Source organism: Hipposideros armiger, unplaced genomic scaffold, assembly GCF_001890085.2.
Source record: "Hipposideros armiger isolate ML-2016 unplaced genomic scaffold, ASM189008v1 scaffold_62, whole genome shotgun sequence".
NCBI lineage: Eukaryota > Metazoa > Chordata > Mammalia > Chiroptera > Hipposideridae > Hipposideros > Hipposideros armiger.
In genome coordinates this window covers 4,835,929-4,863,530 of record NW_017731412.1, presented here as the reverse complement: position 1 = coordinate 4,863,530, position 27,602 = coordinate 4,835,929, and the positions used below count along the sequence as shown (strand labels likewise).

The window sequence follows — 27,602 nt, the reverse complement described above, 5'->3', positions numbered from 1 at the left end:
TCAGGTCTTGCATTTGAACAAAGGTGGAAGGTCTAACATAGTTATTGTCATGGCTATTGTAGGGTTTCCCAGGAAGCCAACCTGAGATGGAGACTGGTGTACAGATTTATTAGGGGCACCCTTGGAAGTGCCACCTCTGGAAGGGAGGAAAAGGGAGCAGGATTTGGCACAGGGAAGAGTTGAGCTATGATGTGGTCCCTGTGACAGGGGGCGCTGTACCTTGGAGTTGTCTCAAGTTGTGGCAAAGGGACCAGGTCTTTATACCCCCACGTTAATGAGTCAGTGGATACAGACTGCCCCTAGAAGGAAACACAGTCTTGGGTGAGGCAGTTTCTGCAACTGAAGTCATCCCACATGGGACTCACAGCTGAGGGCTGTCTTCCAGCAACACTTACAGCACCTAGAGGAATATATCCTTCCTTCCTTCCCAAAGGAAAGTGCATCCTAAATTTGGCTGCACTTCAGAATTACCTTGGGATCTGTAAAAGCCACTGCTCTCTGGCTCCCACCCCAGACATTCTGATTTAATTGGTCTGGGGTGTGTCCCGGGCCTCAGGATTTTAAAAGAAAGCTCCCCAGGTACAGCAAACATTGAAAATCACTGCTGAGGAGTTCTGAGCAGTACATCATGGTGTGTGTCAGAGTTATCCATCAAATGTCCTATTCTTTTCCATATATCTCCTCACTTTGTAGAGTCCCTTACTTTTGTCTCCTGGGAAGGGCTCTGGGACCATATACAAGTACTCTGTGGAGTACAGTAGGCCCTGGATTTTCATTGGCTAATCCGTTGTGTATTAGTCAGTGTTCAGCTGTAGAGGACAGAATCCCTTCTAAGCAGAAAAGGAATGACTGTGCTGGGTTAAGTTGCTTGCAGGCTTGTGGAGAGGACTGAAGAAATGGACCCCAGGCTGGGCTTTCAGGAGCCCAGACCACATCTAACAGTCCAGACCATGCCTAAGAAAGGGCTTTGCTTCTGCAGGAGGCAGGAAACTGGCCACACATCCATCTCCAACCAACTCCTGAGGTCAGGGGCATGGAATGGCCCACTGTGGGTCAGCTGCCAACCTCTGTGACCAAGTAGTGCAGAGAGTCCTAAGACTGGCAGCCTCTATCAGCATCACAGGATCAAAGTAGAGCAAGAAATTCCCAGAAAGCAGAGAGTGAACGCTGGGTAGGCATAAGTGATACATAAAAAAATACAAGGCACTATAATGACCAGGGAAGCCAGTGAGGTCTGAGATTTCCTTATTCGTGTACTTTTCCTCAAAGTAAAATGGGAAAATGCAAAGATGTCACATAAAGCTGAACTTCATGATTTAAAACCTTGTCATCAAATTCCTAAAATTGAAATATGTTAAACTGCTAGTAAGTGCATGTACTCGTATATCTTTCCAAAGTCCCTTTTGTCAACTGCCCCACTGCTATTTCTACCTCCAACTCCCACAGGCGAAGGCAAAACCACTATTATGAATTTCGTGTGTGTCCTTCCACCTATTTTAAAGAAACTCAAGTGCGCGTGTCCATGGATAATTGCTATGATTGTTTTGTGTGTGTTTCAAATTTATACAAACACTATGGAACTGCACAAATAACTGTGCAAATGCCTTTTTTTACTCAAGATTATGTTTTTGAAATACAAAACCTAAAATATCTATAAATCTAGTTCATGCCTTATAATTCCTTACAGTATTCCCTAGTATAAATTTGCCTCATTTTACTTACCTGCTCTCCTCTTGAAGGATATTTTTGTTGCTTGCTAATTTGGGTTCACACAGTACTGCAGTGAACATCTCTAAGCATCACTGGGAGGATTTCTCTAGAGCAACAGATACATTGTTTGCTCCGTCTCCCCTGCCAAGAAAATCCTGATTTCATTTGGATAGCTTTGTGCCCAGTCTCAAGGAGTAAGTCTAAGGCAGGGTTTCGCAAAATGTTTCTGTAAAGGGCAAGACAGTGAACACGTTAGGCTTGCAACAATGCAGTTTCTGTCACAAGTGTGCAATTCTGCTGTTGCAGTGCAAAAGCACACAAACGCGGTCTCACAATTAAGTTCGTGAACTTGTTGCAACGATGTTGCTAACCTTTTTTTGATATCAGAGGGATTATTCATTATGAATTTCTACCAACGGAACAAACACTTAAGCAAGTTTAGTATTTGGAAGTGCTGAAAAGGCTGCGTGAAAAGTTTAGACGACCTGAACTTTTCGCCAACAATTCATGGCTCTTGCAACACGACAATGCATCAGCTCACATGGCACTGTCTGTGAGGGAGTTTTTAGCCAGTAAACAAATAACTGTATTGGAACACCCTCCCTACTCATCTGATCTGACCCCCAACGACTTCTTTCTTTACCTGAAGATAAAGGAAATATTGAAAGGAAGACATTTTGATGACATTCAGGACATCAAGGGTAATACAACAACAGCTCTGATGGCCATTCCAGAAAGAGTTCCAAAATTGCTTTGAAGGGTGGACTACGCGCTGGCATCAGTGTATAGCTTCCCAAGGGGAGTGCTTCAAAGGTGACCATAGTGATATTCAGCAATGAGGTATGTAGCACTTTTTCTAGGATGAGTTCGTGAACTTAATTGTCCAACCTCATAGATGATGCATAAATGCACGGGTATGAGTGTGTTCCCATAAAACTTTATTTATAAAAATAAATGGGTTCACCAAAGAAGATATATAGATAGCAAATAAACACATAAAAAGATGTGCAACATCATTAGCCTTGAGGCAAAAGCAAATTAACACCACAATGAGATAACATTACACACCTGTCAAAACGGCTAAAACTGGAAAAAAAAGAAAAAAGAAAAAGTGACAACACCAAATGCTGGAGCGGATGTAGAAAAACTGAGATCACCCATCCATTGCTGGTGGGAATATAAAACGGTACAGCCACTCTGGAAGACAGTTTGGCAGACTCAGAAACTAGATGGTTTCCATTGCAACTATTCAGCTCTGCTGAATTTTTTTGTAGCACAAAAGCATCCAGAGATAATACATTCATGTGTGATCCTGACTGTATTCCAATAAGATTATTACAAAAACAGGCAGTGGACTGGAATTGTCCACACACCATAGTTTCCTGGCCCCCGTTCTGAACTTATTGTTAAGTAAATAATAAAAATCCTTATGATTGAAGTCTCTACCAGTTGGACTTTCTGTTACTTGTACCAAATGCCTACCAACTGACGTATCTAGGGTAGGGCTTGGCACTACTGACATTTTGGGCCAAGTAATTCTTCGTCATCTGTGCATTATAGGACATTAAATGGCATCCCTAGCTTTTCTACCCATTAGAAGTTAATAGCAGCCTTCAATTTTGACAACCAAAAATGTCTCCAGATATTGCCACGCGTCTCCTGGGGAACAAAATTGTCCCCAGTTCAGAACCGCTGATCTGGAGTTGCTAGCTAGACATGCAATCACCTGGTCACAGGCCATGGCCGTTTTCCTTATTTCCAGGTCTGCCAAATTGGTCTTCAGCATGTATCCTCATTTACCCTCTCATCAGTATAATTTCAAGTTTAGTGATTCACTTGTTTAAACTAAGCTCAGTTGCCTTCAATAAAGTGATTATTGCCTGAGCAAAGGACAATACGTCTGAATTTTCACAGCAGGAGTGCAGGTTTAATCAACCCTATCTCTTGTGACTCCAGTAATCAAGGCATTAGGTTTTATTTAGTGAGGTTTACCCTTTATGCTTAACGTATTGATGAGACTATAATTATGGGGAGGTTAAATTTTTTTTCTCCCCTGCTGTGGACATGCCTCTGCTGTTCCCTCTTTACTTACAATAAAAAGATCCTTAAGGGAGAGGTATCAAGTGAATAATTAGGGGGTCCCTGGAGGAGGGGTTACCCCATCTTTTCAGGTATCAGCCCATGAAACAGGATAAATGTGAGAGATGAGAGCTGCCCTGCTCTGGGTCTACTGAATGGAAGGGGCTTTCCTGGGAATAACGGTGATGTAATTGAATAGTGAACTCACTGAAACCCGAATCCTCTTGTTTTCCCAGTGGGTTTGGGTCAGGGTCCCTGTTCTGTTTCTTAAGTGGATACTTAATAATCCTGATATGTCAACAAGGACCATAACGAATGTTTATTGAGTGCCAAGCACTTTGCTAAACACTTGAGATAGTCTCTCTTTTAACCCCCACAACAACCCAATGAAGTACCGTGGTTATTATTCCCATTTTACAGATGGGAAAGTGGAGGCTCACAGAGGTGAAAAATGGGCCCAAGGTACCTAGCTACTGCATGGTGGGGCTAGGGTTCGAACCCAGGTCTCTCTGGCTCGGAGTGTCGAACCACTCCGCGATGACGCTGACTTTGATTCAAGAAGTCTGCTGTTCACCAAGCTGACTCCTGGCATCGAATCTGGCCTTGGCATCAATACATGGCTTCAGGAAACACAGCTGTTTGGAGGCGGCAACAGCTGTTCATTCATTTACCACTTCACCAAGCCACACGAATTAAAACACCATAAGGTAAGGCTCACTTGGTCTCCAACACCAGGATAGGTAATTATTGTTTTAATTAAAGAAAAGAAATCCCCCCTCCCTTCCTGCTCAAAACACGTGAGCATTGATTTCTATAGGAGATAAGGACATGATTTGGGACAAGAAATTGTGTTATTGATGATAACAATTCTGTGTACATCACTGTGTATGTCTGAAAGGCAAATGGGAATGCTTAGCATTCATTCACTCCTCGTTCATTCATTCATTCATCCATCCATTCATTAATTCCTTGAGTCTTCCTTTCATCAAATATTTATCGAACACCTGCTATGTGCCCTGCCCAATTTTAAGCACTGGGGTACCAGAGGAAGCCTTTAGGGACTAGAAAAATCTGTCCTATTTCTTCACTCTAGGAAACAGAGGTTGTACATCCTTGCAACTGGTAGGGAACGTTTTCTCTGAATAAAGGAATTAACTGGATTTCCTGAACTGTTTCTCAAAATAACCCCCCTAAAACAACTCCTCCCTTAAACGTCTCCAACAGGGCATGAAACAAAAAAAAAAAAAAGAAGGGGAACAGGTGAACAGTCCCCAGGACTCAGCCCTTCTCAAGAACCCAGAAAGCTGTGCAAGCACATGCTGCCAGTCACAGCAGCCACAGTCGGGTGAATATCTGCTTCTAACATCCCTTTTCGGACAGTCCTCTGCCCTCGTCGCCTCTGTATTCGTTTGCTAAGGTTGTCATAACAAAGTGCCGCAGGCTGAGCGGCTGAAACTGCAGAAAGTTATTTTCTCACGATTCTGGAGGCTGGAAGTCCGAGATCGAGGGATGGGCAGGGTGGGTTTCTTCTGAGGCCTCTCTCCTTAGCTTGCAGATGCCACCTTCTTGCGCCCCTGGTGTCTCTCCGTTTTTAAAAATAAGGACACCCCCGTCATATTGGATTAGGGCCCCACTCTAATGACTTCATTTAACTTCACTACAGTCACAGTTTTGAGGTACAGTCTCCAAATACAGTCACATTTGAGGTTCTGGGGCTTAGGACTTCCACAGAAAACCTGGGATGAGGAGGGGGGGAAACACAATTCAGCCCAGGACAGCCTCCCTCCCTCTTCCCAAATCCCGGATGATGAAATAATACTAAAGAGCCCACTATCTCAGGTCAGACAGCTATATGACCTTGGAACAATGATTTAAGTGCTCTAGCTCAGTTTAGTCATCCACAATATAGGACTCATACCAGTACCTGTTCCATGACACAGAGTTGTTAGGAGGGTTAAACGAGTTAGTATGTCTAAGGCACTTAGAACAGTGCCTAGCACAGGGTAAGCACTATATAAGCGTTTATTAAATTAAGCATTAAAATAAAAAACTTGGGGCCGGCCAGGTGGTTCAGTTGGTTAGAGCGTGAACTCAGAGCAACAGGGTCGCCGGTTTGATTCCCACATGGGCCAGTGAGCTGTGCCCAAGCTGAGCTGCTGCTGAGCTGCCAACGGGTGGCCAGATGACTCAGCTGGTGAGAGCACATGCTCCTAACACCAAGGTTGCCAGTTCAACTCCCTCATGGGATGGTGGGCTGTGCCCCCCGCAACTAGATTGAAAGCGGCGACTGAACTTGGGGCTGAGCTGTGCCCTCCACAACTAAGTTTGAAGGACAACAACTTGACTTGGAGCTGATGGGTCCTGGAAAAACACAATGTTCCCCTTCCCCAATTCCCCAATAAAAATCTTTAAAAAAAAAAACCAACTCATTTTTTTCTAATGTGTTAGGAGAGCATTCTGTTGTTATTCTCCCAAAGTATTTGCCGTTTCTGGGCAATACTTAACATCAGTGATAGAATCACCAACTCACAATAGGGGAACCCTAGATACTATTATATTTGAGGGTGCGGGCCCTCCAACGTTCTTCAAAGCACCCTGTTTAGTGACTCCATGATCTACTTAAACTTATGAACGGTAGCCAACATTGATTAAATGCTGATGATGTGGCGGACACCGTGCTAAGGGCTTTACCAGTATGATTTTATTTAACTCTGTGAGGTAGGTACTGTTATTATTCCCACTTTACAGTTGAGGAAAATAGAGGCTCCAAAAGCCCCGTCTCCAGGCCGCGTTCCCCATACAGTGAATGGTGGGGATAGGCCAGAACTGCAGTGTGTGCAAATCAGGGCCTGTCAGATGACAAGTGTGTATGGGGGTGGGGGAGACCTTCTCTTTCCCCCTCATTTTCCCATCACCCTCATCTCTTCTCCCTCTGCTGAATAGCACGTCCCCATGGCCAAGGCTGTACTCTCTTTGCTACAGAAAACATCCAAACGGCTGGGACCCGACCCAGCGCCACCTTGCGAGCCCAGCATTTCAAGGGGCAGGCTTCCAAACAGGGTAATAATCGTCCCATTAAAATTAATGTCCATGAAGTGAGCCGTTAAAAGCGTGCAGATTAAAAAAAAAGGGGGGGGTGGCGGCGAGGAGGGAACTGTTCAATTTAAATCCAAAGGGCTTTTTAAATAGACACTGTATCTTCATTCTTGGAACACCACACCCTGCAATGGCTCAGGTCCCCTCTGCAAAGACTAGTGGGGATTAAGGAGGTGAGTCCCAAGAGAATGGGGGAAGTGGTTCTGGCCAGAAGCAAAGGGAACCAAGGTTTATCTGGGGCCCACTGCATGCCAGGTGCTTGGCACACGTTTTTCTCATTTAATCTCTGCTGCCCTGATCCTGAAAAGGAGGTATTATTATTCCCAGATTACAGGGGGCAGTATAAAACCGTGGTTAAGAGCTGAGAGCCTGCTGCAGACTGCCCTAATTTAGATCCAGGTTCATTCTTCACAAACTGAGTTTGGGCAAGGGGCCTCACCTCCCTATGCCTCATTTTCTTGATCTGTAAAATAGGATAGTAATAGCACTCCTCTCCTCCCCTCCCCCAACTGTTGGGAGATTTCCTTTAGGCAGCTAGGCAGGGACCATAGCCCAGGAAACTACACAGAAAGAAAGTGTTGACCGTGATTAAGGGTAAGAGAATGGGGCTGGGTGACAGCAGGGGCCACCAAGATCAAATAGCACAGCTGGCATCTGAGCCCTGACATGCTGCAGGCCAAGGGGAAATCTCTCCTCCTAGTAAATCCAGCTCCAAACTAAGTTCAGTGTCTTGAAGAATTTTTTCCAAGTGGTCCAAGGACTCAACAGGCCTTGGCAACACTGCCCGTGGGAAGCAGAGAATCCAAGATTCCTCATTTCTGAATCTCAAAGTTATCTGAATCCTAATGGATTTAAGATCGGAGAAAGTCTTAGGGATAACGCCACACTCTCTAGTCGGGAGGGACATAGGGCAGTCGGTTTGGAGAGAGAGGGGCTAGTGTCCCCGTGGACCCCCCAACCCCCGTCGACCCTTTTGGGTCTCTACTGCGCATCAAATCGTGATTGTCGCTAGAAACTGTAACCCAGACAGCAAAATAATATTCACAAAGGAAGCCGACAAAAATAAGTTTCCTTCTAGAAAGCCCCTGGTGAGGGTCTTTCCGTTGCGAGTGCGGTGCGCAGAGAACGCGTGCCTCCGAACCCCGCGGGGGCTCAGGACCGACCTCTCCAACCCCCACCCCGCCTCCGTCAAGGTTTCTAGTTGCGCTGGGGGCGCGTTCGGTCTGGCCGCGAAGCGCAGAGGGGGCGTGGGGGCGTGTGTCCGGTGTGTTCAAATCCGAAGCCTACAGGTGCCGAGTCAGACCTGAAAGTAGGCAGGTTGGGTTGAATCTGGCCTTCTCGTAAGATTTTGGACCAGCCCACCTCCCCAAAACAAAACAATAGCCTCGGACTATTTTTGAATAATACAGCCGAATTCGATACCAGCTTTATCCAAAACGGAAACAAGCCTGCTTCCCTGGCCAAATTGGAAATGGAGCTGAATTCAGAAAAATCGGAAGGAGAAAAACCTTTCCTGGCGTTCCACGCCTCCTCGGGGGGTCCCCTGCGACACCCCCCGCCCTAGCCCAGGACCTCCGCGGCGAGGCGCCCTATCGCGCGCGTCCCAGCGCGCCGCGCTCTTCTGCTCCCAAACCGTGCGCCCCCTCGCTGCCGGCGCCGCTAGGGTTAAAAGTTACCTCTCGGTTTCTTCTGCCTGCAGCCCCCCCCTCCCGGGGCCGGATGATGTAACCCCCCTCCCCAGCCCTCCCCGCCCCCCTCCACCATGTGACACTTTAATTAATAATAGCGCCGTCAGCACAACAAACGCACAACACAAGGAGAAACTTGGTGTCCAGGGGAGGTCCCCGGCGGCTGGAGCGCGGCGGAGGCAGGCGCAGAGGCCGGAGGGAGAGGAGGCGAGGGGCGGCCCGAGAGCGGGGAGGGAGAGAGGCGAGCGGTCATGTGCCCGTGCCCCCTGCACCGCGGCCGCGGCCCCCCGGCCGTGTGCGCCTGCAGCGCGGGCCGCCTGGGTCTGCGCTCGTCCGCTGCGCAGCTCACCGCCGCCCGGCTCAAGGCGCTCGGCGACGAGCTGCACCAGCGCACCATGTGGCGGCGCCGCGCGCGGAGCCGGAGGGCGCCGGCGCCCGGCGCGCTCCCCACCTACTGGCCCTGGCTGTGCGCGGCCGCGCAGGTGGCGGCGCTGGCGGCCTGGCTGCTCGGCAGGCGGAACTTGTAGGAACGCGGGGCTTCTTGGTGGGGCCGGAGCCGAGACCCAGCCGGAGCGAGCAACAGGTACGCAAGCCAGCCAGCGAGCGCCAGGGCGCGGCAGCTGGGGACTGGAGACGCTAGGCTGGCCAGGGAGCGGGAGAGCGGCAAGTTTGGCTTTCTTCCCTTCCCATCTCCTTCCTCTACTCCCTTCTCTCGCAAGGATCTCCGTGCCCCTCCCATCCAGTCCCCATCTCTCCTTCCAAGTGTCAGGTCCACCGCTTCTGTCCCCTTCTCTCCGACTCCTTAAGCGCATCTTACCACTCCCTCCAAAGGGGTGGCTTTTGGAGGACTTCAGCCCCAATCCCCACCAGTCCCTCAAGTAAACACGCAAGTCAAAAGGGTGCTTGCTGTGACAACGTAGTGACAAGCCATGCCAAATAATTATAATCGATCGCGGTTTCAAGACAAGTCCTCCATCCTCTTCCAAGCCGCCTGGCGGTCCTAAGTCGCCACCGTCTCCATCATCTCCACTCCAAACCCCTTTCTCCCTAAGTGTCACTTCTTCAGTTTCTGTTTCCTATTCTTTCGCGCCCGGAGCGTAGCTCGCGTCCCCCCCCCCCCCAGGTTTCTGGCTGGCTCTCTTTCTCCCAAAGGCCCAACCATTTTGCAGTTTTCCTCCGCTCTGCCAACTTCTTCGCTCTTTCTCCAGAGAGGTGTCCCGTTTAAGGATCGTGGCCCACGCTTCACCAGACGGTTGGAGCTGAGCTGGAGGAGATGCCCCCCGAAGTGGGCTGGGATCTGGGGTTCTTAGGGACTAACTCCATGGGGAAGCCTTAATGAAAGGGCATTTATGGAGCTCCTGCTGGGTGCTAGGCCCTGTTTAGGGAGGGAATGTTTGAGAGCTTGCAGAATGCTCTGCACTGCGTGGGGGTGGGGGTGGGGAGTGAGTATTGAGCGCCTATCGTGTTTGGTGCCAGTGGGAGAGAGGTCCTGAGCACCTACTGTGCGCTAGGCCCTTGGGGTTGGGGAATTATTCAGCACCTGCTGTGTGCCTGGCACTGTGTTAGGCGCGTTGGGGGAGCAAACATGTAAGGAACGTCTTTTCAGATTCTGGATTAGAGAAAAGAGCAGAGAATGGGGTGGAGAGAATCAGGCCGAGTCCACCCTAGGCAGATCTAGGACGGGAAGGTGAAGGTCGAAGGTGAGAAAGCCAGGGACAGCAAGATGCCACGGCCCACGATGCCCCGCGCGCTCGGGTCGCGTCTGAGCCCCGCCGAGTGCCGACATCCTGGGAAGCTGGCGCGGCGCCCGGAGGCGAGGCCCGAGCGTCTGCGCCCGCGGGGAGAGGCGGCAGCCGGAGCGTGGGGGGTGGCAGCGCCCCGGGAGCTGCGGGGGTGCGCAGGGTGTGAGCCGGGAGCGCAGGCGACAGATGTCGCGTGGGCCTGCGCAGCACGGGCTCTGGCGAAGAGGTGCGCGCTTCGGGGCGCTCCCTGCCCGTCTCCTTGAGGTCCCATACGCTACTCTGTCTCCGGAAAGAGGGTCTTCCCCGACCGGTAGAGGCCAGGCTGGGGCTGCCAAGTCTTCCAGGGGAGAGGAACAACATTGTGCACCGGGCGCAGGGCGAAAAAGGGAGTCGAGAGAGAGAGATGCGAAGCCCAAAGCGTGGAATTTGGGGAAAAGAGGGAAAAAAGGTGGCAGGAGAAGGAAAGAAAAAAAATGGGTGGCGAGACGGGGAAAGAAAGCAAGGTCGGGGGAGCTGGGGAGAAAAGCCTGCTTGGAGAGCAAGTTGCACGATAGTAGGAAAGTGGGTTAGAAGGAAAGATGGGAAGCTAGAGAAATCCAGGAGAAACTGGGAGGCGGGCTGACACGGCTTCCACCGGTCTTGGGGTCCAGGTGAGGGTTGGGAGCGCGTTCCCTTCCCAGGAAAACGCGGTGTGGGATGCTGGGCGACCCACCCTGGGGGCGGGGAACGCCCGGCCAGAGCCCCACTGTGCGCTTCAGGGCTGGAGGTGTTCCCGGGACCCCAAGGAGGAGACTGCCGGCCCATGCGACATGTGAGGGGGACGGAGAGGAGTTTCGCTGGTGCGGCGTCGGCAGATCATTGTCGCCGTAGAGTTTGTTTTCCCCTTCCTTACTCTGCTTCTGCGCCAGAGTTCGGTACTGTGTCCTGACTGCAGGCCACTCCCTCACCACATTCCTGGATTCCCCACCCGCCCTCTGCGTCCCGCTCGGGCGTCCCCAGCAGCCACACCCTCCAGGATTCTCCCGCCTGGGGTGCCCTGACCTCAGGATGCCCCCCACGGCTTCCTCCAGCGCCTCCCCTCACTCCCTCAGGACACCGGTAGGATTGTGTACTCCATCCAGGGGTTCCCCTTGCTCAGGCTCCCAACCTTGGTCCCTCACCCACCGCCTGCTACCTGCAGCGCGCGCCTTCTCTTGTGTTTTTGGCTTAATTGGGGAAACCCATCTTTCTCCAGCCTCTGGTAAGTTATGAGGAAGTGAAAGGAAATCCACGGGGAGAAAGGCTATTTGCTGAGTTCTGTGTGTGGTCGGCTCCACTGTTCCTACCCTAGGGGAGAAATGGGAACCCTCATAGGATACCTGGGGTCAGAGAGGCCTGAGACAGCCATATCGGACAGACAAGTCTTCTCTGAGGCATTAAGGGGGAGCTTAGATGTATGCAGGACAACAGTGTCAGCAATCTGGTTTTGAGCCTCTCCTGTGAGCCCGCAATACTTTCCTCAGAAGTCATCATTAAAAAAAAAACCCCAAAAACCAAAAACCTGAGGCTCAGTTTTCCCGTATGTACAATGGGGACAATAATAGTACTTAATAGTACATAGATGTCAAGAGAGTAAAATAAATTTACACACAGAAAGCTCTAGAACAGTGCCTGGCATATAAAAAGTGGACATCAATGTGAAATACTGGAACTATGATTGTGTATTTCCTTCTTTCCCAAAGTAGACAACATTTTGCCCTTGTCATTTGCTGGCAAATTCCACCCCATTCCTATTTGCCCTTTTGGAGAATTAGGGCTAGATGGGCCAGGAGAATAAAACGCATGGGTTTAGGGATCAGATGGAAATGGATTTAAGTCCCAGCCTAGGAACTTGCTGGCAGTGTGACCTTGGGTAAGACCCATCACCTCTCTGAGCCTTTATCTATAAACTGGAGCTGTACTTCTTTTAGGGTTGTTGGGAGCATGAGAGGAGCGCATCCATTTAAAGTGCCCAGTGCAGTGCCTGGCACTTAGTTCACTCCACAGAGGATGTTATGAAATGGTGAATGCTATTCTTATTGTCTCAGAGGGGAGACTGAGGCAGAGAGAGTCCACCTGAGTCCTCCCAAAGGATCAGTGGCAAAGTCAGAAGTGGAACTGGAGTTCCTGTCTTTGAGGGCCTGCAGCATGCAGCCTCCCAGATGACTTGGGAAGTGCAAGAGATGAGAAACACTGGGCCGCAAGCAGAGGGGGCAGTGAGCCCTGAATTCCTGCACTAGAGAGATTCCACTTCTGAGAGGGCCTCCCTGGGAGGCTCCTGGGAGGCTGGGGAGGCCACGAGGGGGGTGGGTGCGATTTAACCAGTCACTGTTCTAAGATAGGGGAGAGAGGGAACAAAAGATGTTTTATGGCGAGTGCTGGCTGGCGGAGGCATGAGAGGGAGGGAGGAAGTGTGCCTTGGGAGGGGTGCGGGGAGGGAGAGAATGGAGCTGAGAAATCTGCCTGAGAGAGGGGGCTGAGGTGGGAAGGCTCTTGCCTTGGGACTAGGAAGAAGAAGGGGAGAAAAAGGGGATTCAGAGGCGACATGGTCCGGAGCAAGGAAGATAATGGGCCAACAGGAGCCTGCTGTCATGAATTAATGACGGCCTGGCCCACCAGCCAGACATGCTAACTGGCTCTTGGCAGGTACTTTGGGGATTAAGTGGTTAAACCTGGAGGCGCATCTCTCAGGCCTCCCTTCCAGCCGGCTGCACCCCTGCCAGCATTACTTTTAGAGCTTGAAAGCCTAGGCGAGGGAGAGAGCAGAGCGGAAGGAGACAGCTGTTGGGGAGGAACCCCCGGGAAGGGGCCAGATGTGCAGCCTTCCTGCCACATGGTCCCTGTCTGGAGTCACCCGCCTGCCCAGTGAGAGGCCAGGGCACAAGTGACTGAGCCGTGGATATAAAAACAGCCATGCCTGGGAACAATTCAAGACTCCCCCAGATGTGGACTGGGTGAATTTGGCAACTGCACCTCTGGTTTTCGAAAAGTCAGCTTCTCAGACCTATATTAGGGGTAAGGAGGAGCAGAGTGGGGGGCTTCTGTCATCACCATGTGTGAGAGGATTTCCCCACAGTGTCCCTAGCCCCTGGTGACTTGCTTGTCATATAGTAGGTGTACAATAACTATGTCATGAATACAGGAATCAAATCAGAATCTATGCAAGACAGGTAATATCGTTTCCGAAATTCAACTTCTTTCACTTAGTCACCTAGTAATTATCAAGTGCCTACTGTGCACAGGGCACCGTGGACACAGGAAGGGCCAAGATATAGAAGCCCCTGCTCTCATGAAGCCCACGTTTTAGTCGGAAGAGCCAAACGCCTAAGTCAATAAAGATTGTTTTGGTTACGTTGCAGTGTAACCAATTACTCCAAAACTTAGTGGCTTAGTGGCTTGAATATGCTTATACATTCTGTGAGTTAGGAATTCACACAGGCATAGCCAGGGTGACTCCTGTCTGCTCCAGGCTGGCTGGGGGCTGGAATCACGGTGGGGGGCCCTTGGTTTACAGATCTGGTTGCTGATGCTGGGTACCAGCTGGGACTGCCAATCACAGCATCTGCACGCAGCCTCCTCTTGAGACCTGGGCTTCCTGGCAGCATGGCAGCCTCATGGCTATTAGATTCTGACACGGGGACTCAGAGCTCCACAATCAAAGGTCCTGGGGGAGCGGGTGGGGGCTAGGTGGAAGCTGCTTGGCCTTTTCTGACCAAGCTTCAGAAGTCAGCTTTGGTTAGAAGCAAGTCACACGACTGCCCAGATTCAAGGAGAGTGTCACTAGATGCTATCCAATGGGGGAGTGGAAAGGCTCTAGACCAGCGGTTCTCAACCTGTGGGTCACGACCCCTTCGGGGGTCGAACGACCCTTTCACAGGGATCGCCTAAGGTCATCGGAAAACAAAAAGATATTTACATTACGATTCATAACAGTAGCAAAATTACAGGTATAGAGTAGCAACGAAAATAATTTTATGGTTGGGGATCACCATAACATGAGGAACTGTATTAAGGGGTCGCGGCATTAGGGAAGTTGAGAACCGCTGCTCTAGACTAACGTGTGCAGGAGATATTGTGGTGGCCATTTTGGGATTATGCAATCTAACACAGAGATAATTTCAGAAGATGCCAAGGGCTCTGAAGTTTGTACACAAAGGTACTGTAATAGAGAGAGCCCGAGGGACCCCCTACCTGCAAGCAGTTAGGAATGGCCACTTTGGAACCTGGGGACTAGTACCCTGAATCACAAGAAGGCGTCAGCCACGTGAAGACCTGAAAGAAAGGTGTGCTGGGAAGAGAGACTAGCACGTCCAGTGGCCTGGAGGTGAGACTGCACGGTGTGTTGGAGGCTGAGAAAAACAGCGTGGCTAATTCCATATGACCTTGGGGGAGACGACATCAGAGAGGTAGGCAGAGGCTAGATCAGGCCACAGTAGGGAGGCCGAGCTTTGTTCCAATCACGATGGGAAGAAGGGGCTGGGGAGAAAACCAAGCTCAGAGAGGATTCCATAAGTAATGGGCTTCACAAGCACCGACAGCGCACGAAGAGACCCTTTACGAGGGGAGAAATAGATATGATGCAGTAAAGGGCGACACCATCCCATCATCCTGCATTTGCAAATACGAATTGAGCACCAGCTCAGAGCAAGGCACCAGGACGCAGGGGCAGAGAAGAACCCGTCCCAACCCCTGGCTTCAGATTCTCCTCGATTCCCGGGACAGGAGACCCTGGCTAGTGAAAGTGAACTATGAATAGTTCACCTCCCGCCAAGGTCTGAGAAGTCCAGCTCACGGATGCCCAACCCTGTGCCCTCAGAAAGTGGTGGATACTGGCTGGACTTCCATCGCCTAGGAAATTTCACCTTTCAACTCAGTATCATCCTCTCTCTCTCTCTCTCTCTTTCCTGCCTTAAACTGATGCCCCACTATTGGGGGGGGGGGGAGATCTCTATTTTAGTCTGCTTCGGTGAGGTGCATCTTTTTATTTATTTATTTATTTATTTATTTATTTATTTATTTATTATTGGGGAATTGGGGGAGGGGAACGGCGTTGGGGAATCGGGGAAGGGGAACAGACAGGTAGACAAATTGCTGTTTTTGTTCTTCAGTCTAGTTGTGGAGGACGTCGCTTCACTGGTCCATGTTGGTATGATCATTGTGCTCTACCCGGGTGAGGCAATCGGTCGCCGGTCATTGGTCTGCTGCGCACAGCGGCTCCTGGCAGCTCACACGCTGCCGGCTGCTCATGCTGGCTGCCAGCCACTCACGTAGCTCACGGCAGCCCACTGCAGCCCTGCTGCAGCCTACGCAGTCGCCGGTGACTCACAGCAGCCCAGCTCCAGGTCGAGCTGTTGTTCATCATCTTAGCTGTAGAGGGCGCAGCGTCACTGGCCCTCAACGTGGGATCCGAACTGCAGCCCTGCAGCTCAGGGCTGGCGCTCCTAAGCGTGCTCTTAACCAGCTGAGCCACTCGGCCGCCCGAGATGCATCTTTTTATTTTTGCTGGCTACTCAGGAAAAAGAGAAAGCCCTTTTACCTTCCTGTGAGAGAAAACTGGTGGCCCACGACTGTTGCCATCATTGAACCTTTGCTCCACAGGCCATAGACTCAGGCAAGATGCAATTAAATTGCTTTGGGAAACTCTATGTAATTTTCCTTTTTTAAAAAAAGAAAAAAAAATGCCACCTTTTTCTTGATTTCAAAAAAATATTGCAAGTTCATTATCGAATATTTGGAAAATGCTGAGTCCAAGAAAATTTTAGGCGATTGTTTTTGTCTCACTACCCATTGTTAACATTTTGATAGATTTTTTAAAAATGATTTTACTTTTTTTTCTTTCAATTGGGGAACAGTGTGTTTCTCCAGTACCCGTCAGCTCCAAGTCAAGTAGTTGTTTCATTCTAGTTGTGGAGGGCGCAGCTCAGTGGCCCATGTGGGGATCAAACCGGCAACCTTAGTGTTATAAGCCTGCACTCTAACCACCTGAGCTAACTGGCCACCCCTTGATAGATGTCTTTCCATTCTAAAAATGTATCTGTAGATTCTTTGTGGAACCACTTACCAATATACTCTGTACCCTGATTTTTTCATTCTATCACATATACTTGTCCACGCCTTACAATATTTTCTCCGACACACTTCTTAGAGGTTGCTTAGTATTTTCATTATTTCACTGCTCCAGCACTTACCTTCCCAGACCACTCCTGTCAGACATTGATTCTTCCCAATGTGATGAAGACCATCTTTGTATATAACTCTTTGGGCACATCACAGATGCTTTTCTTAAGAATGCCCACAAGTGGAACTTTTGTATCAAAGCATATGTAAAAATTCTTTTATCATAAAGATTGTCTAAAGGGTATAAAATCTTCTGCTAAAGGTCCAGCAGGGCTTTCTAGACAAACACTGTCATCGGTTCCCATTTCTCATTCATGTCACTGGCCTGTATATATAATGTGGTTATTGGCTTGGCTCTTGAATTGGCTAATCCTCTCCTCAGCTAAATTGCATTGTCTTTTTGTGGAATGTTCTCTAGCCATTGTTGGAGTGCATACGAGGGCAGATGACTCCTTGCATGCCCATCCCAACTTCAGGGAAAGGTTCCAAGTCACAGTAATGTCACTGAGGGTTTGGAGAGCGTCCCTGCCTACCTGGCTGTACCTGTCACCATGGGACAGCCATGTACTATGTTCATCTGATATTATTGGATCTAGCACATGGTACTTAATAAAGACCATGGGATGCTAACATACTGATGAAACTTAGACAAAGTGGCTTCAGGTGGGGGTCGTCAGAGAGTGGAAATGTGTCAGGGGCAGTGGGATGGATTCAAGAAGATGTAGCATTTGCAAAGACAGCCCAGATTTAAAATGTTTTAGCCCACTGGCACACCATGGGGCCTAATTCTTGATCCAGAAAATTTAACCACTGGTAACTTTATTCACCCAGATTTTATGCTGAGGCAGTACAGCTGGGTGGAAAGTGACATGAACTCTGGAATCAGGTAGAATTCAGATCAGGTCTTGATCTGCCATTTACCAGTTGTGTGACCTCAGGCCTGTCCCATTACCTTCTGAGCAGTCTGTGGCACATTACTGATGTTCAGAAATTAGTAAATGATAGTGTGGTTCTTATTTGGTGTAAAATTTAGCCCACGGACCCATAGTCGTAGTATGGTGGGAACTCATAGGGGACTTTTCTGAGCCTTTTGCAGAGGGCAGTTGCTAATTCTGCCTCTCCCACTCTGTGGCTCACCAACAGCCTGCTTAAGCCATGGAACCAGGGCTGGGAGAACCTCCAGGACAGGATTTCCCAACCTGGGTGACACTGGCCTCCAGGTCCCAAAGGGTGCAACCATGTTTATTTGGCCCATTGCTGTATCCCAGCACTTGGCGTGGTGACCAGCACAGAGCAGGCATTCACTCACTACTGAGTGAATGACTGGATGGATGGATGACTTTGGGGAGGCCTCAGGAAATTTGGAAGCCCCTAGAAATTACACTTAAAATTGTCTGATTTCACACTCCTCTGCTTCGCCCCACTTGACAGAGAAACCATGGCTTTCATCCGATTCTCAAAAGACCTATGACCCAAAAGGTCACCGTTCTAGAAACACAACCAGAGCTACACAGGACTTTAGAGACCACCTAACCCAACTCCCTTACCTTACAGATGGGGAAAGGGAGGCACAGCGCTAGCTACTGAGGGTTAAGAGGAGGCGGGCTTACATGCCAGCTGACTCTATGAGTGTCTGAGTTTGTAGGCCAAGGTTGAAACCTGGTGGTCTTCCAGCTGAATTTGGCTTGCAGTTGAGTGTTTTTCACCTTGAATGGCTCCCCCCCCCACATTTAAAAAGCAGGCACTTTCATAGTGCTGATTCTTCATGTAGAAGCCTGTATTTCTAGTTTTTCTTGGAAAAATGGAAACATCTGACAACACTGAGTCTGTATTTCCACGTGGCGCCTTTAGATGGGACATAAACTCTCTAGTTACCCCGGCCAGTCCTGGGAGCACTTTACTGGGCCCCGTACATTTCAATTTGTGACCCCTGATTTACGGGACCCCCCTGGCAGACATCCCTTGATGCACACCCACACCCACCATGCATCCTATTTTAAATGAGATAATACTGTTCATGCTGTTTTATAATCTGCTTGCCCCCCCCCCCGCAATAAAAACAGGTTGCTGAGATCTTCCCATGTCAACAAAGAAAGGTTTTCACCATTGAAGCAACGTCCTCCACAACTAGACTGAAGAACAAAATGATAGCAACTTGTCTGTTCCCCTTCCCCTAATTCCCCAATAAAAATCTTTAAAAAAAAATTTTATTGGGGAACAGCCATGGTCATTGGTTACACATTGCTTTCATGCTACAATGACATAGTTGACTCTTTTAAGGAGGGCCCAGCTCACAGCGGCCCATGCGGGGATTGAACTGGCAACCTTGGTGTTACCAGCACCACGCTCTAACCAACTGAGCTAACCAGTCACTCCCTCATCATTCTTTTCAATGGCTGCAAGGTGTCCCATTGTTGGATGGACCATGATCTACTTAGTTGGCCATCTCCCCAGGGACATTTATGCTGTTTCCCATTTTCTGATCGTGTAAATGAGGTGTGGTGAAATAGTCTTGTTTGGACAACTTTGCAAAAAAAAAGTAAAGTTCCTTAGAGGTGAAATTGTTGGGTGCAAGAATGGGCATGTGATAACACATGATACACACGGCAAGATTATTTTAAGAAGCTTCTGCCCGTTTGAGTTGGTGGAGATTCCACGCTGAGCAACTGTCTCCCATCTCTCAGTGCTTTACCTGTCTGGAAGTCAAGTTAGTTTGGCATTCAAGACCCACTTGCCAAACCTCAACATAGCCTGCTGCTCTTTCAGTCCCCTCGCCACAGTCTTTTCAGATCCAACTTCCTAACTGGGCAGCATAAGCTCCATGGATGGAGATTTGATCAATGACATAGACCAGAGCAACCTTCTTCCCTCTTGGAAGGTTCCTGCGTGGAGAGCTTTGTTCCCAGGAGTCCTAGGTACGAGGTCCAACCCCTGGTACCGTCTGAACTCCATGGGCAAAATCAACCCACTGACACCAAAGACGGAAGAGAGGGCAAGTTGCCACCGTTAGTCACATGCTCACTTGTTCACTCTTGTTCAATATGTTGAATTGAATACCTACTCTGTGCGGGCATTGTGCTGGGCTCTCGGGACTTAATGATAGGGTGTAGGGGGAAACANACATCCCTTGATGCACACCCACACCCACCATGCATCCTATTTTAAATGAGATAATACTGTTCATGCTGTTTTATAATCTGCTTGCCCCCCCCCCCCGCAATAAAAACAGGTTGCTGAGATCTTCCCATGTCAACAAAGAAAGGTTTTCACCATTGAAGCAACGTCCTCCACAACTAGACTGAAGAACAAAATGATAGCAACTTGTCTGTTCCCCTTCCCCTAATTCCCCAATAAAAATCTTTAAAAAAAAATTTTATTGGGGAACAGCCATGGTCATTGGTTACACATTGCTTTCATGCTACAATGACATAGTTGACTCTTTTAAGGAGGGCCCAGCTCACAGCGGCCCATGCGGGGATTGAACTGGCAACCTTGGTGTTACCAGCACCACGCTCTAACCAACTGAGCTAACCAGTCACTCCCTCATCATTCTTTTCAATGGCTGCAAGGTGTCCCATTGTTGGATGGACCATGATCTACTTAGTTGGCCATCTCCCCAGGGACATTTATGCTGTTTCCCATTTTCTGATCGTGTAAATGAGGTGTGGTGAAATAGTCTTGTTTGGACAACTTTGCAAAAAAAAAGTAAAGTTCCTTAGAGGTGAAATTGTTGGGTGCAAGAATGGGCATGTGATAACACATGATACACACGGCAAGATTATTTTAAGAAGCTTCTGCCCGTTTGAGTTGGTGGAGATTCCACGCTGAGCAACTGTCTCCCATCTCTCAGTGCTTTACCTGTCTGGAAGTCAAGTTAGTTTGGCATTCAAGACCCACTTGCCAAACCTCAACATAGCCTGCTGCTCTTTCAGTCCCCTCGCCACAGTCTTTTCAGATCCAACTTCCTAACTGGGCAGCATAAGCTCCATGGATGGAGATTTGATCAATGACATAGACCAGAGCAACCTTCTTCCCTCTTGGAAGGTTCCTGCGTGGAGAGCTTTGTTCCCAGGAGTCCTAGGTACGAGGTCCAACCCCTGGTACCGTCTGAACTCCATGGGCAAAATCAACCCACTGACACCAAAGACGGAAGAGAGGGCAAGTTGCCACCGTTAGTCACATGCTCACTTGTTCACTCTTGTTCAATATGTTGAATTGAATACCTACTCTGTGCGGGCATTGTGCTGGGCTCTCGGGACTTAATGATAGGGTGTAGGGGGAAACATGGCATCTACAAATGTACAGAAGATATTTTGGGAGGCTTAGGGGTGGAGTGAAGGGAGCCTTCCTTTTATGTCTATAGCCTTTTCTGTTTGAATTTGTAACTTACCACGTATGGAAATAGCAAGAGCAAAAACATATTTTTTTTAATGAAAAATTGTGGCCCCTTAGGAAGGAACGCAAGAGTCCTGCCTCTTCTCAGATGAAAAGGGAGTGAGCCTCCCATGTCACTGAATGTGGCAATGGGGCTCACTTTCTGCCCTCAGCACCCACACCGGCAGCCCAGGGAGGCAGGACCTTGACCGTTCACCTTTTTCCCCCTCTGCCGCCTGCCCCCTCCACGTTGTGGTGAAAAGTGGAAATAGGGACATTTTTTTTAAAGGTGTTTCATGAATCATTCCTGTTGTGTGAGCTTTGGTTGTGCGTCAGCATTTGAGAAAGTTCTATATGAGCCAAATTTGAGGGAAAGTATCCAGGGGCAGGACAGTGGCTCATGGCGGGGGGTGGGGTGGACTAATTGTTTTAAAAATTGTTTTAAATGGTACAATTACTACTTGCTTCTTGCAAAAACAAAACCCCCAAACAAAAAACAAACAAAAAACCCATAAACAATACAGAAGTAAGTATATAAAGGAAAGCACTGCAAGTGCCCTTTTACTGTGTCCCCAAAGCCACCACCCTGAGGTAACTTACCATTTGGAGTATATAAAATAATAACAATGATAATGACCAAGGCAGATCTTACTATGTGCCAGACTTCTAAACGCCTCACATAGGTTAATACTTTTACTCCTTACATCAACACAATGAGATTCGCTATTATTCTCTCCCCTTTTCCACAAAGGGAATGTGGGGCCCAGAGAGGTTAAATAACTAGCTAAAAGTCACACAGCTTTCATGGGTCTGAATCAAAATTCCATCTCGAGTCAGGCTCCAACATCTGTGCTATTAACCGTTACACTGTTTTGCCGCTCTGCCACACCTTTTCATAGGAGCTACGCACACGTGTTCATTCATGGAAAAAAATGATCTGGGATCATGCTATTTGGCCATTTGCTCTTTTCAGCGAAGAATCATCGCTATCTTTCTGTCTCAGCTTGGTTAGCGCGACCTCTCTCTAATGTGCACGTAGCTTAGTTTGTTCATCCAGTCTCCAATCGATGTTTGCTGCTGTGACAACGAAAGGTGGCGGGAACACCCTTCAACACTTCTGTGTCACCACTTCTGTGGGTTAGATCCCTCGCTTAGGGTGCCCTATTTAAGATCCCCCACGTGTATGCACAGGCCCACTTTCTGTTGTGGGACTGGGCGCGGGGAACACACACTCAGTGCTGTGCGATGGTGGGCTTCGGGTGTGCCCGTTTCCCTATGGACATCAACCTGTAACCGACACATACGTGGGCGTGGGAATTCATCCATTTAGCAGCCCCGGGAAACCCTTAGAAAGAGTCCTAAGCTCAGTGATTTACAGGTAGGAATCATTGCTGGTCCTGCCTAGTTTTGCAAGAAAATGCCATTCCTTTCATGGATGCATTCAATCACAGCTTTAAAAATACAGCCTCTCGGGGCCGGCCGAGTGGCGCGATGGTTAAGAACTCGCTTGGGATGCCAAAGGGCCCCGGTTCGGATCCCACATATGAGGGCCAGTGACACTGCCCTCCACAGCTAAGATGCTGAACAACAGCTCAACCTGGAGCTGGGCTGCCGTGAGTCGCTGGCGACGGCGTAGGCTGCAGTCCCTGTGGCAGTGGGTTGCCATGGGCTACCGTGTGTAGCCAGCAGCCAGCGTGAGCGGCCAGCAGCCGCAGTGAGCGGCCGTCCAGAAGCCGGCAACTGATCTGCCTCGCCAGAGAAGAGCGCAATGATGGTGCCAACTTGGGCCAGTGAAGCAACGTCCTCCACAACTAGATTGAAGAACAAAACGACAGCAACTTGTCTGTTCCCCTTCCCCTAATTCCCCAGTACTGTTCCCATCCCCCCAATTACCCAATAAAAATCTTTAAAAAAAAAATACAGCCTCTCTCACCTCTCCTGGTGCTATGGTTCTTTTCCCTTCATCATCTGCATTCAACTCCCAGAGGGACATGACCTTACCATTTGATGTCACTGACTCGGATCCTTGTGGTTATCCGCTCATGGAGATGGTGGGGTCCAGTGTTGCTGAGGTAGAGAGTGGGGTCCGCGTGTATGATGCACCTCTTTCGTGCCGTCACACATATTGGTCAGGGTCCAAGTGAGGCAGAGAGCACCCCCAAACTGAGTCATCAGAGATTGGGTCAAGGTTTGATGACGAAGTGTGGGCAGGGTTTAGGACACCAAGAAGGGAACAACGCAGTACCACTGGGCTGACGTCACCCCTGACCTGCAGCGGGGAGGCGAGAGGATAGGACCTGGAGCTTGGCGAGGGGCAGGGAGCGGAACCAGGAGCCGCCTGGCAGGCACTGGGGTCGTTCTGTGGCCCTGACCTTGCTGGCCCATGAAGGCCTTCTAGACCAGAACTAGAGGAAGCTGAGGCCCAGGGAGCCTGTTGGTGCTGTGCACACAGGTCAATATCCTGGACTTTTTCCAAGGTGGAGGAAATACAGTGATCCCTCTCCCACTTTCGCTCATACACCACTTGTCTAACTTCATGGCAGTTCTCATACCACCTGCTTTAGGGGGACGTGTGAAGTGTTTTTATCTCCTCTGCAAACTCGCAGCCCTTGCTAACTCTCTCACCTCATCTGTCCCCAGGCCTCATCAAGCTCCCACTGGGTCCCTGACCTAGGAGTGATGTCCTGTTCCTCTGTGCCTTTCCTCATCCTGTTTCTTGTTTCTTCTCCCTTCCTGCCCAACCCCCTGTCTCTCTCCTCTGCTTCCTCGCCGCCTCCTCCTTCTGATATAATTCACCGACCCTACAACCCACTTGTAAATGTATACAGGTCAATGGTTCTTATTATATTCACAGAGTTGTACAGCCATCCCCACAATCAATTTTAGAGCATTTTTGTTTCCCCAACAGAAACCCTGTACCCATTAGCAGTCAGTTCTTCCCATCTCCCCCAGCCCTGGGCAACCACTAATCTACTTTCGGTCTCTAAAGATTTGTCGTCTCCCGTGGACATTTCATTGAAGTGGAATCATACAATATTTGTCCTTCCGTGCCTGGTTTTCATTCAGCATCATGTCTTCATGGTTCAGTTAGGTTGTAGCACGTGTAAGTACTTCCTTTTTATGACAGACTAATGTTCCATTGCATGGAAATACCTCACTGTATTTATCCATTCATCAGTTGATGGACACTTAGGTGGTTTCCACTTTTTGGCTACTATGGATAACGCTCCTTTGAACATTTGTGTATAGCTTTTTTGTGTGGATGCATGTTTTTTATTCTCTTGGCTATGCGCCGTTTTTTTCTGCCCTGCTTGGGGCGCCTCATCTTATCCTGGCTAATGCCTGGCATCTTTCAGTCCTCAGTAGAGATCTGCCTCTTTCCTGTAGGAGCTTTCTCTGACTCTCCCTCAGGAGCTGCCTCTCCCCTGGGCTCCAATAGCCCATGTTTACCCAGGTTGTAGGAGCCTCATGTGACACTGTCATTATCAGTGACTTCCCATCTCCCCCTTTTGGCCTGAGTCCCTCAAAGGCTAGAATGGTGTCATTGGATCTGTAACACTTAGTAGGGTGCTTGGCAATGAATGAATGAATGAATGAATGAGAGCAGAGACTGTCCTACAAGTCTGCCTTCCATGTGGATCTATGAAACGAATAGGTGAAAATCCTGTGCCTGATGGGGAGGAGCAAAAAAGGTAGCATGGCAACACAGTCTCTTTTTGAATCCTAGAAGCTGCCTGTGTAAACATCTAACTCTGAAAACAGAGAGGGGTGTGTGCGTGCGCACAGATGTATGTTTAGGGGAGGCTGCTATGTGGACAGAGCTGCTATGTGGACAGAGCTGCTATGTGGGGGGAGCACAAAGACTAGCTTTGGGGGAGGGGAACCTTTCCTCCAAAATTGGAGCTTTGTACCTAGCGGCTCTCCCCATCCCCCTCCACCTCCTGACACGCAGGCTGGCTGTGCAGAAGCCCAAGGCACTGACGTCATCCCCAGTGGCTGTGTGCACGTGCCTACTGACCGAAATGCAAATCTTTTATTTCTGCAGGTTGGTGAGAACCCTGTGTCCTTGGAGAAAGCTGGTTCCCATTTTCCTGAAGGGGAGCCCAGAGCTTGAAAGGCAGCGCGTTGGCACTTCGAGAAGGAAGTGGAGAATAAAGACAGTGCCGGGGGCACTAGGATCATCGTGGAATGGGACTGGGGACGCCCTTTGGATATCCAGCTGCAGAAACAGACACCCCAATGCTATTTACATACAGTTCTCTCTCTCTCTCTCTCTCTCTCTCTCTCTCTCTCTCTCTCTCTCTCTTTCTCTATATCTATCTATCTATCTATCTATATATATATATAAAGAAAATATGAATATTACTATTCAGTGCATGCCTTGTCGAGGACGTCCCCTCCCTTCTCTGCACCTTCCGATGTGAACTTTGATACTCTTTCGTGTCTGGGGCACCGGAAGAGAGATGCCGACTTTCTACCGAGAAAATTTGCAAAGACTGGTGGGAATTAGAGCCTGAGTCAACCAACCACCTGGGGAGGGATGCTGGCGGAGCGCGCGAGGTGACATTGCAAAAGGGCAAAATCAGAAAGAAAAGTGAGGAGGACTCGAGGCCGATGGGTAGGGGCAGTCTGGGAGACCTCCATTTCCAAGTCTTGACAAATCCTAGCCTCTCTCTACCTACCTAGTTAGATGGCTAGTCCCACTGTCACAGCAAGACAAATGGGATTTGTTTTTCCCCCTGCCAATCTTGTGTCTCTGGTGCTTCACTTACATTTTGCTGGTGCTAAGTGTGTTCCTGCTGGTGCTGCCATGGTATTCTGTTGCCAGACAGGGGACAAGAGAGATTTCTCTTTTGCTGTTTCGGATTCTTTTTTTGAAAGGGACAAGGGCAAAGTGCCACTTGAGAGTCTCTTGTCTTTCTCTATGTGGGAACGAATATCCAGAGGTGTTTTTTGGAGCAAGCCTTGGGCTCTGGAAGGGAGGAGGGGAGCGGGTTGGCATTGAGGGGCATGCTGGTTATGAAGTGGAAAGCTGACCTCATATGTGACTTGTTTGCTGTCTTCTCCACCCCAGAAAAAGTATCCTGGGAGTTCAGCCCATGGCCTCCCTCACTCCCCAAGGGGATTTCAGGGCTTAGGTTTTATGGATTAAAGAGCCAAGAAATGACTACGTTCTGGTCAAGGTAATTTATAAGCAAGGGATGTTGTGGGGTGGGGGGGAGAGAGTTGGGTCATTTAAATGAAATGCACCAGCATCTCACTGACTGAGGGTCTGATTCCCGTCCCCCCTCCCCCCTCCCCTCCATGAACTGCTATTTTCAGAAGTTTCTAGAAGGGCTAAAAAAAGATGTGTGCTGGACCGAGACTTGGCTGCAAAGACTCTTCAGGGAACAATGATTATTTTTTTGCTTTCATTTTAAAAAGTCCAACAAAAACAGGTATTATTCCTCTGTGCAGGGTATCACGCACTGCTGTTTTCAAAGCTGAGATGCTGAGGCGCCAGGCTGCAGCTTCGGTCATGCTACAAGGCTGGATTTGCAGGTCACCCCCCAGTACCTATGGACACGGCGTCCGCTGGGCTGGGTAGCAGACACCCTTCCAGTGCTAAGACTTTGCTGAAAAATGACCCTTTAGAATGTAGGACCTTTCAGGGCTGCTTGCAAGATGGGAGCTTTAAAAAAAAAATAAAAATCTGTGCCTGATGTTTTCCTAAACCGCCCTTTAAAGGAAAATGCAACCCAAACTGCTACAGGTGAGGGCAGTTCCCACCCCCTAGCCCCAGACAGACTGGAACTTAGCGAAAAGGAAAGCTTGTTTATGGAGAACTTGTTTTATTTCATTGCTGGAGGCCTCCCTGCAGTTATACATACAGGGGATGGGTGTGCAGGTATGGGTTCAGAGAGTAGAAGGTGACATCCCCCCCAACTCCAAACCACAAACTTAGAAAAGGCAAAATGAATTAGAATGACATGAAAGGCATTCTCTGCTTTCATTTAGACACCGGAGTCTTTCCAGCTCACCCCATTTGGGGGAGGGGTGTTCCATGATTATAGTTGGATGTGATCACAGCTGTATGCTGCTTTAAGGCTGCACCTTCAAGACCGGGGTGGGGATATGCTGACTAACTAGGCACAGAAGTAAGCGGAAAGGTCAGAGAACCCCTTTTTCAACCCGGACTGGCCTACGAGCTTATGATGTTTCCGCTGGAGGATCCAAACTCCAAATGCTGCGTTTGGTGTTTTGGGCAATTTTGATTTCAACGGAGCCACATCGCTGAGAGAACTGGGCACCCAGGACCTTCCGACGGAGCTTTGCAGCCAAGTCCCTTGTACATATTCTCTTGTACTATTAGAAACCGTGTATTTATCTAATTCCAGCTTTTTCTTGCACATCATTAATTTGAGTGCACTTCTCAACTGCCCCGATTTTTGACGAGGGGTTGTTTTTAATGCTTGTTTTTTATATGAGATTTGACTTCTTGATGGACATTTGTATTAGGAAATTGATGCATGATCTCTGTGTATATAATATCTTCGCCGTCTCTCCTGTTGCATTACTTGGATTGCATGAGATAGTGGGGTGGTGGTTTTCTTTTAAAAATATTTCCACAGTGTGCAAAGTGCTGGCACCATTTCTCTCTCCCCCCCCCCCACCCCTTTTCTCCGGCTGCCAAGGAGTCATTGATTTTGATTAGTTTCACTGCAGAGCGTCTGTGAAGAGAAAGAGAGAGAGAGAGAGAGAGAGAGAGAGAGAGAGAGAGAGAGAGAGAGAGAGAGAG

At 49.0% G+C, this 27,602-nt stretch overlaps 1 protein-coding gene and 2 non-coding genes across 3 annotated transcripts; 1 reads left to right on the top strand and 2 right to left on the bottom strand.

Annotated features, from left to right (window-relative positions):
* The first annotated feature begins 8,710 nt into the window (after positions 1–8,710).
* Positions 8,711–27,587, top strand: HRK (harakiri, BCL2 interacting protein). Its single transcript, XM_019641584.1, has 2 exons — positions 8,711–9,156; positions 24,870–27,587. Exon 1 carries the CDS (start codon positions 8,825–8,827, stop codon positions 9,098–9,100), a length of 276 nt encoding a protein of 91 aa, XP_019497129.1. The 5' UTR covers positions 8,711–8,824; the 3' UTR covers positions 9,101–9,156; positions 24,870–27,587.
* Positions 18,748–18,821, bottom strand: TRNAT-GGU (transfer RNA threonine (anticodon GGU)). The gene has a single exon. It is a non-coding gene; the product is annotated as a tRNA-Thr (tRNA).
* On the bottom strand, positions 19,914–19,987 carry TRNAT-GGU (transfer RNA threonine (anticodon GGU)). Its single transcript has one exon. It is a non-coding gene; the product is annotated as a tRNA-Thr (tRNA).
* Positions 27,588–27,602: the final 15 nt, after the last annotated feature.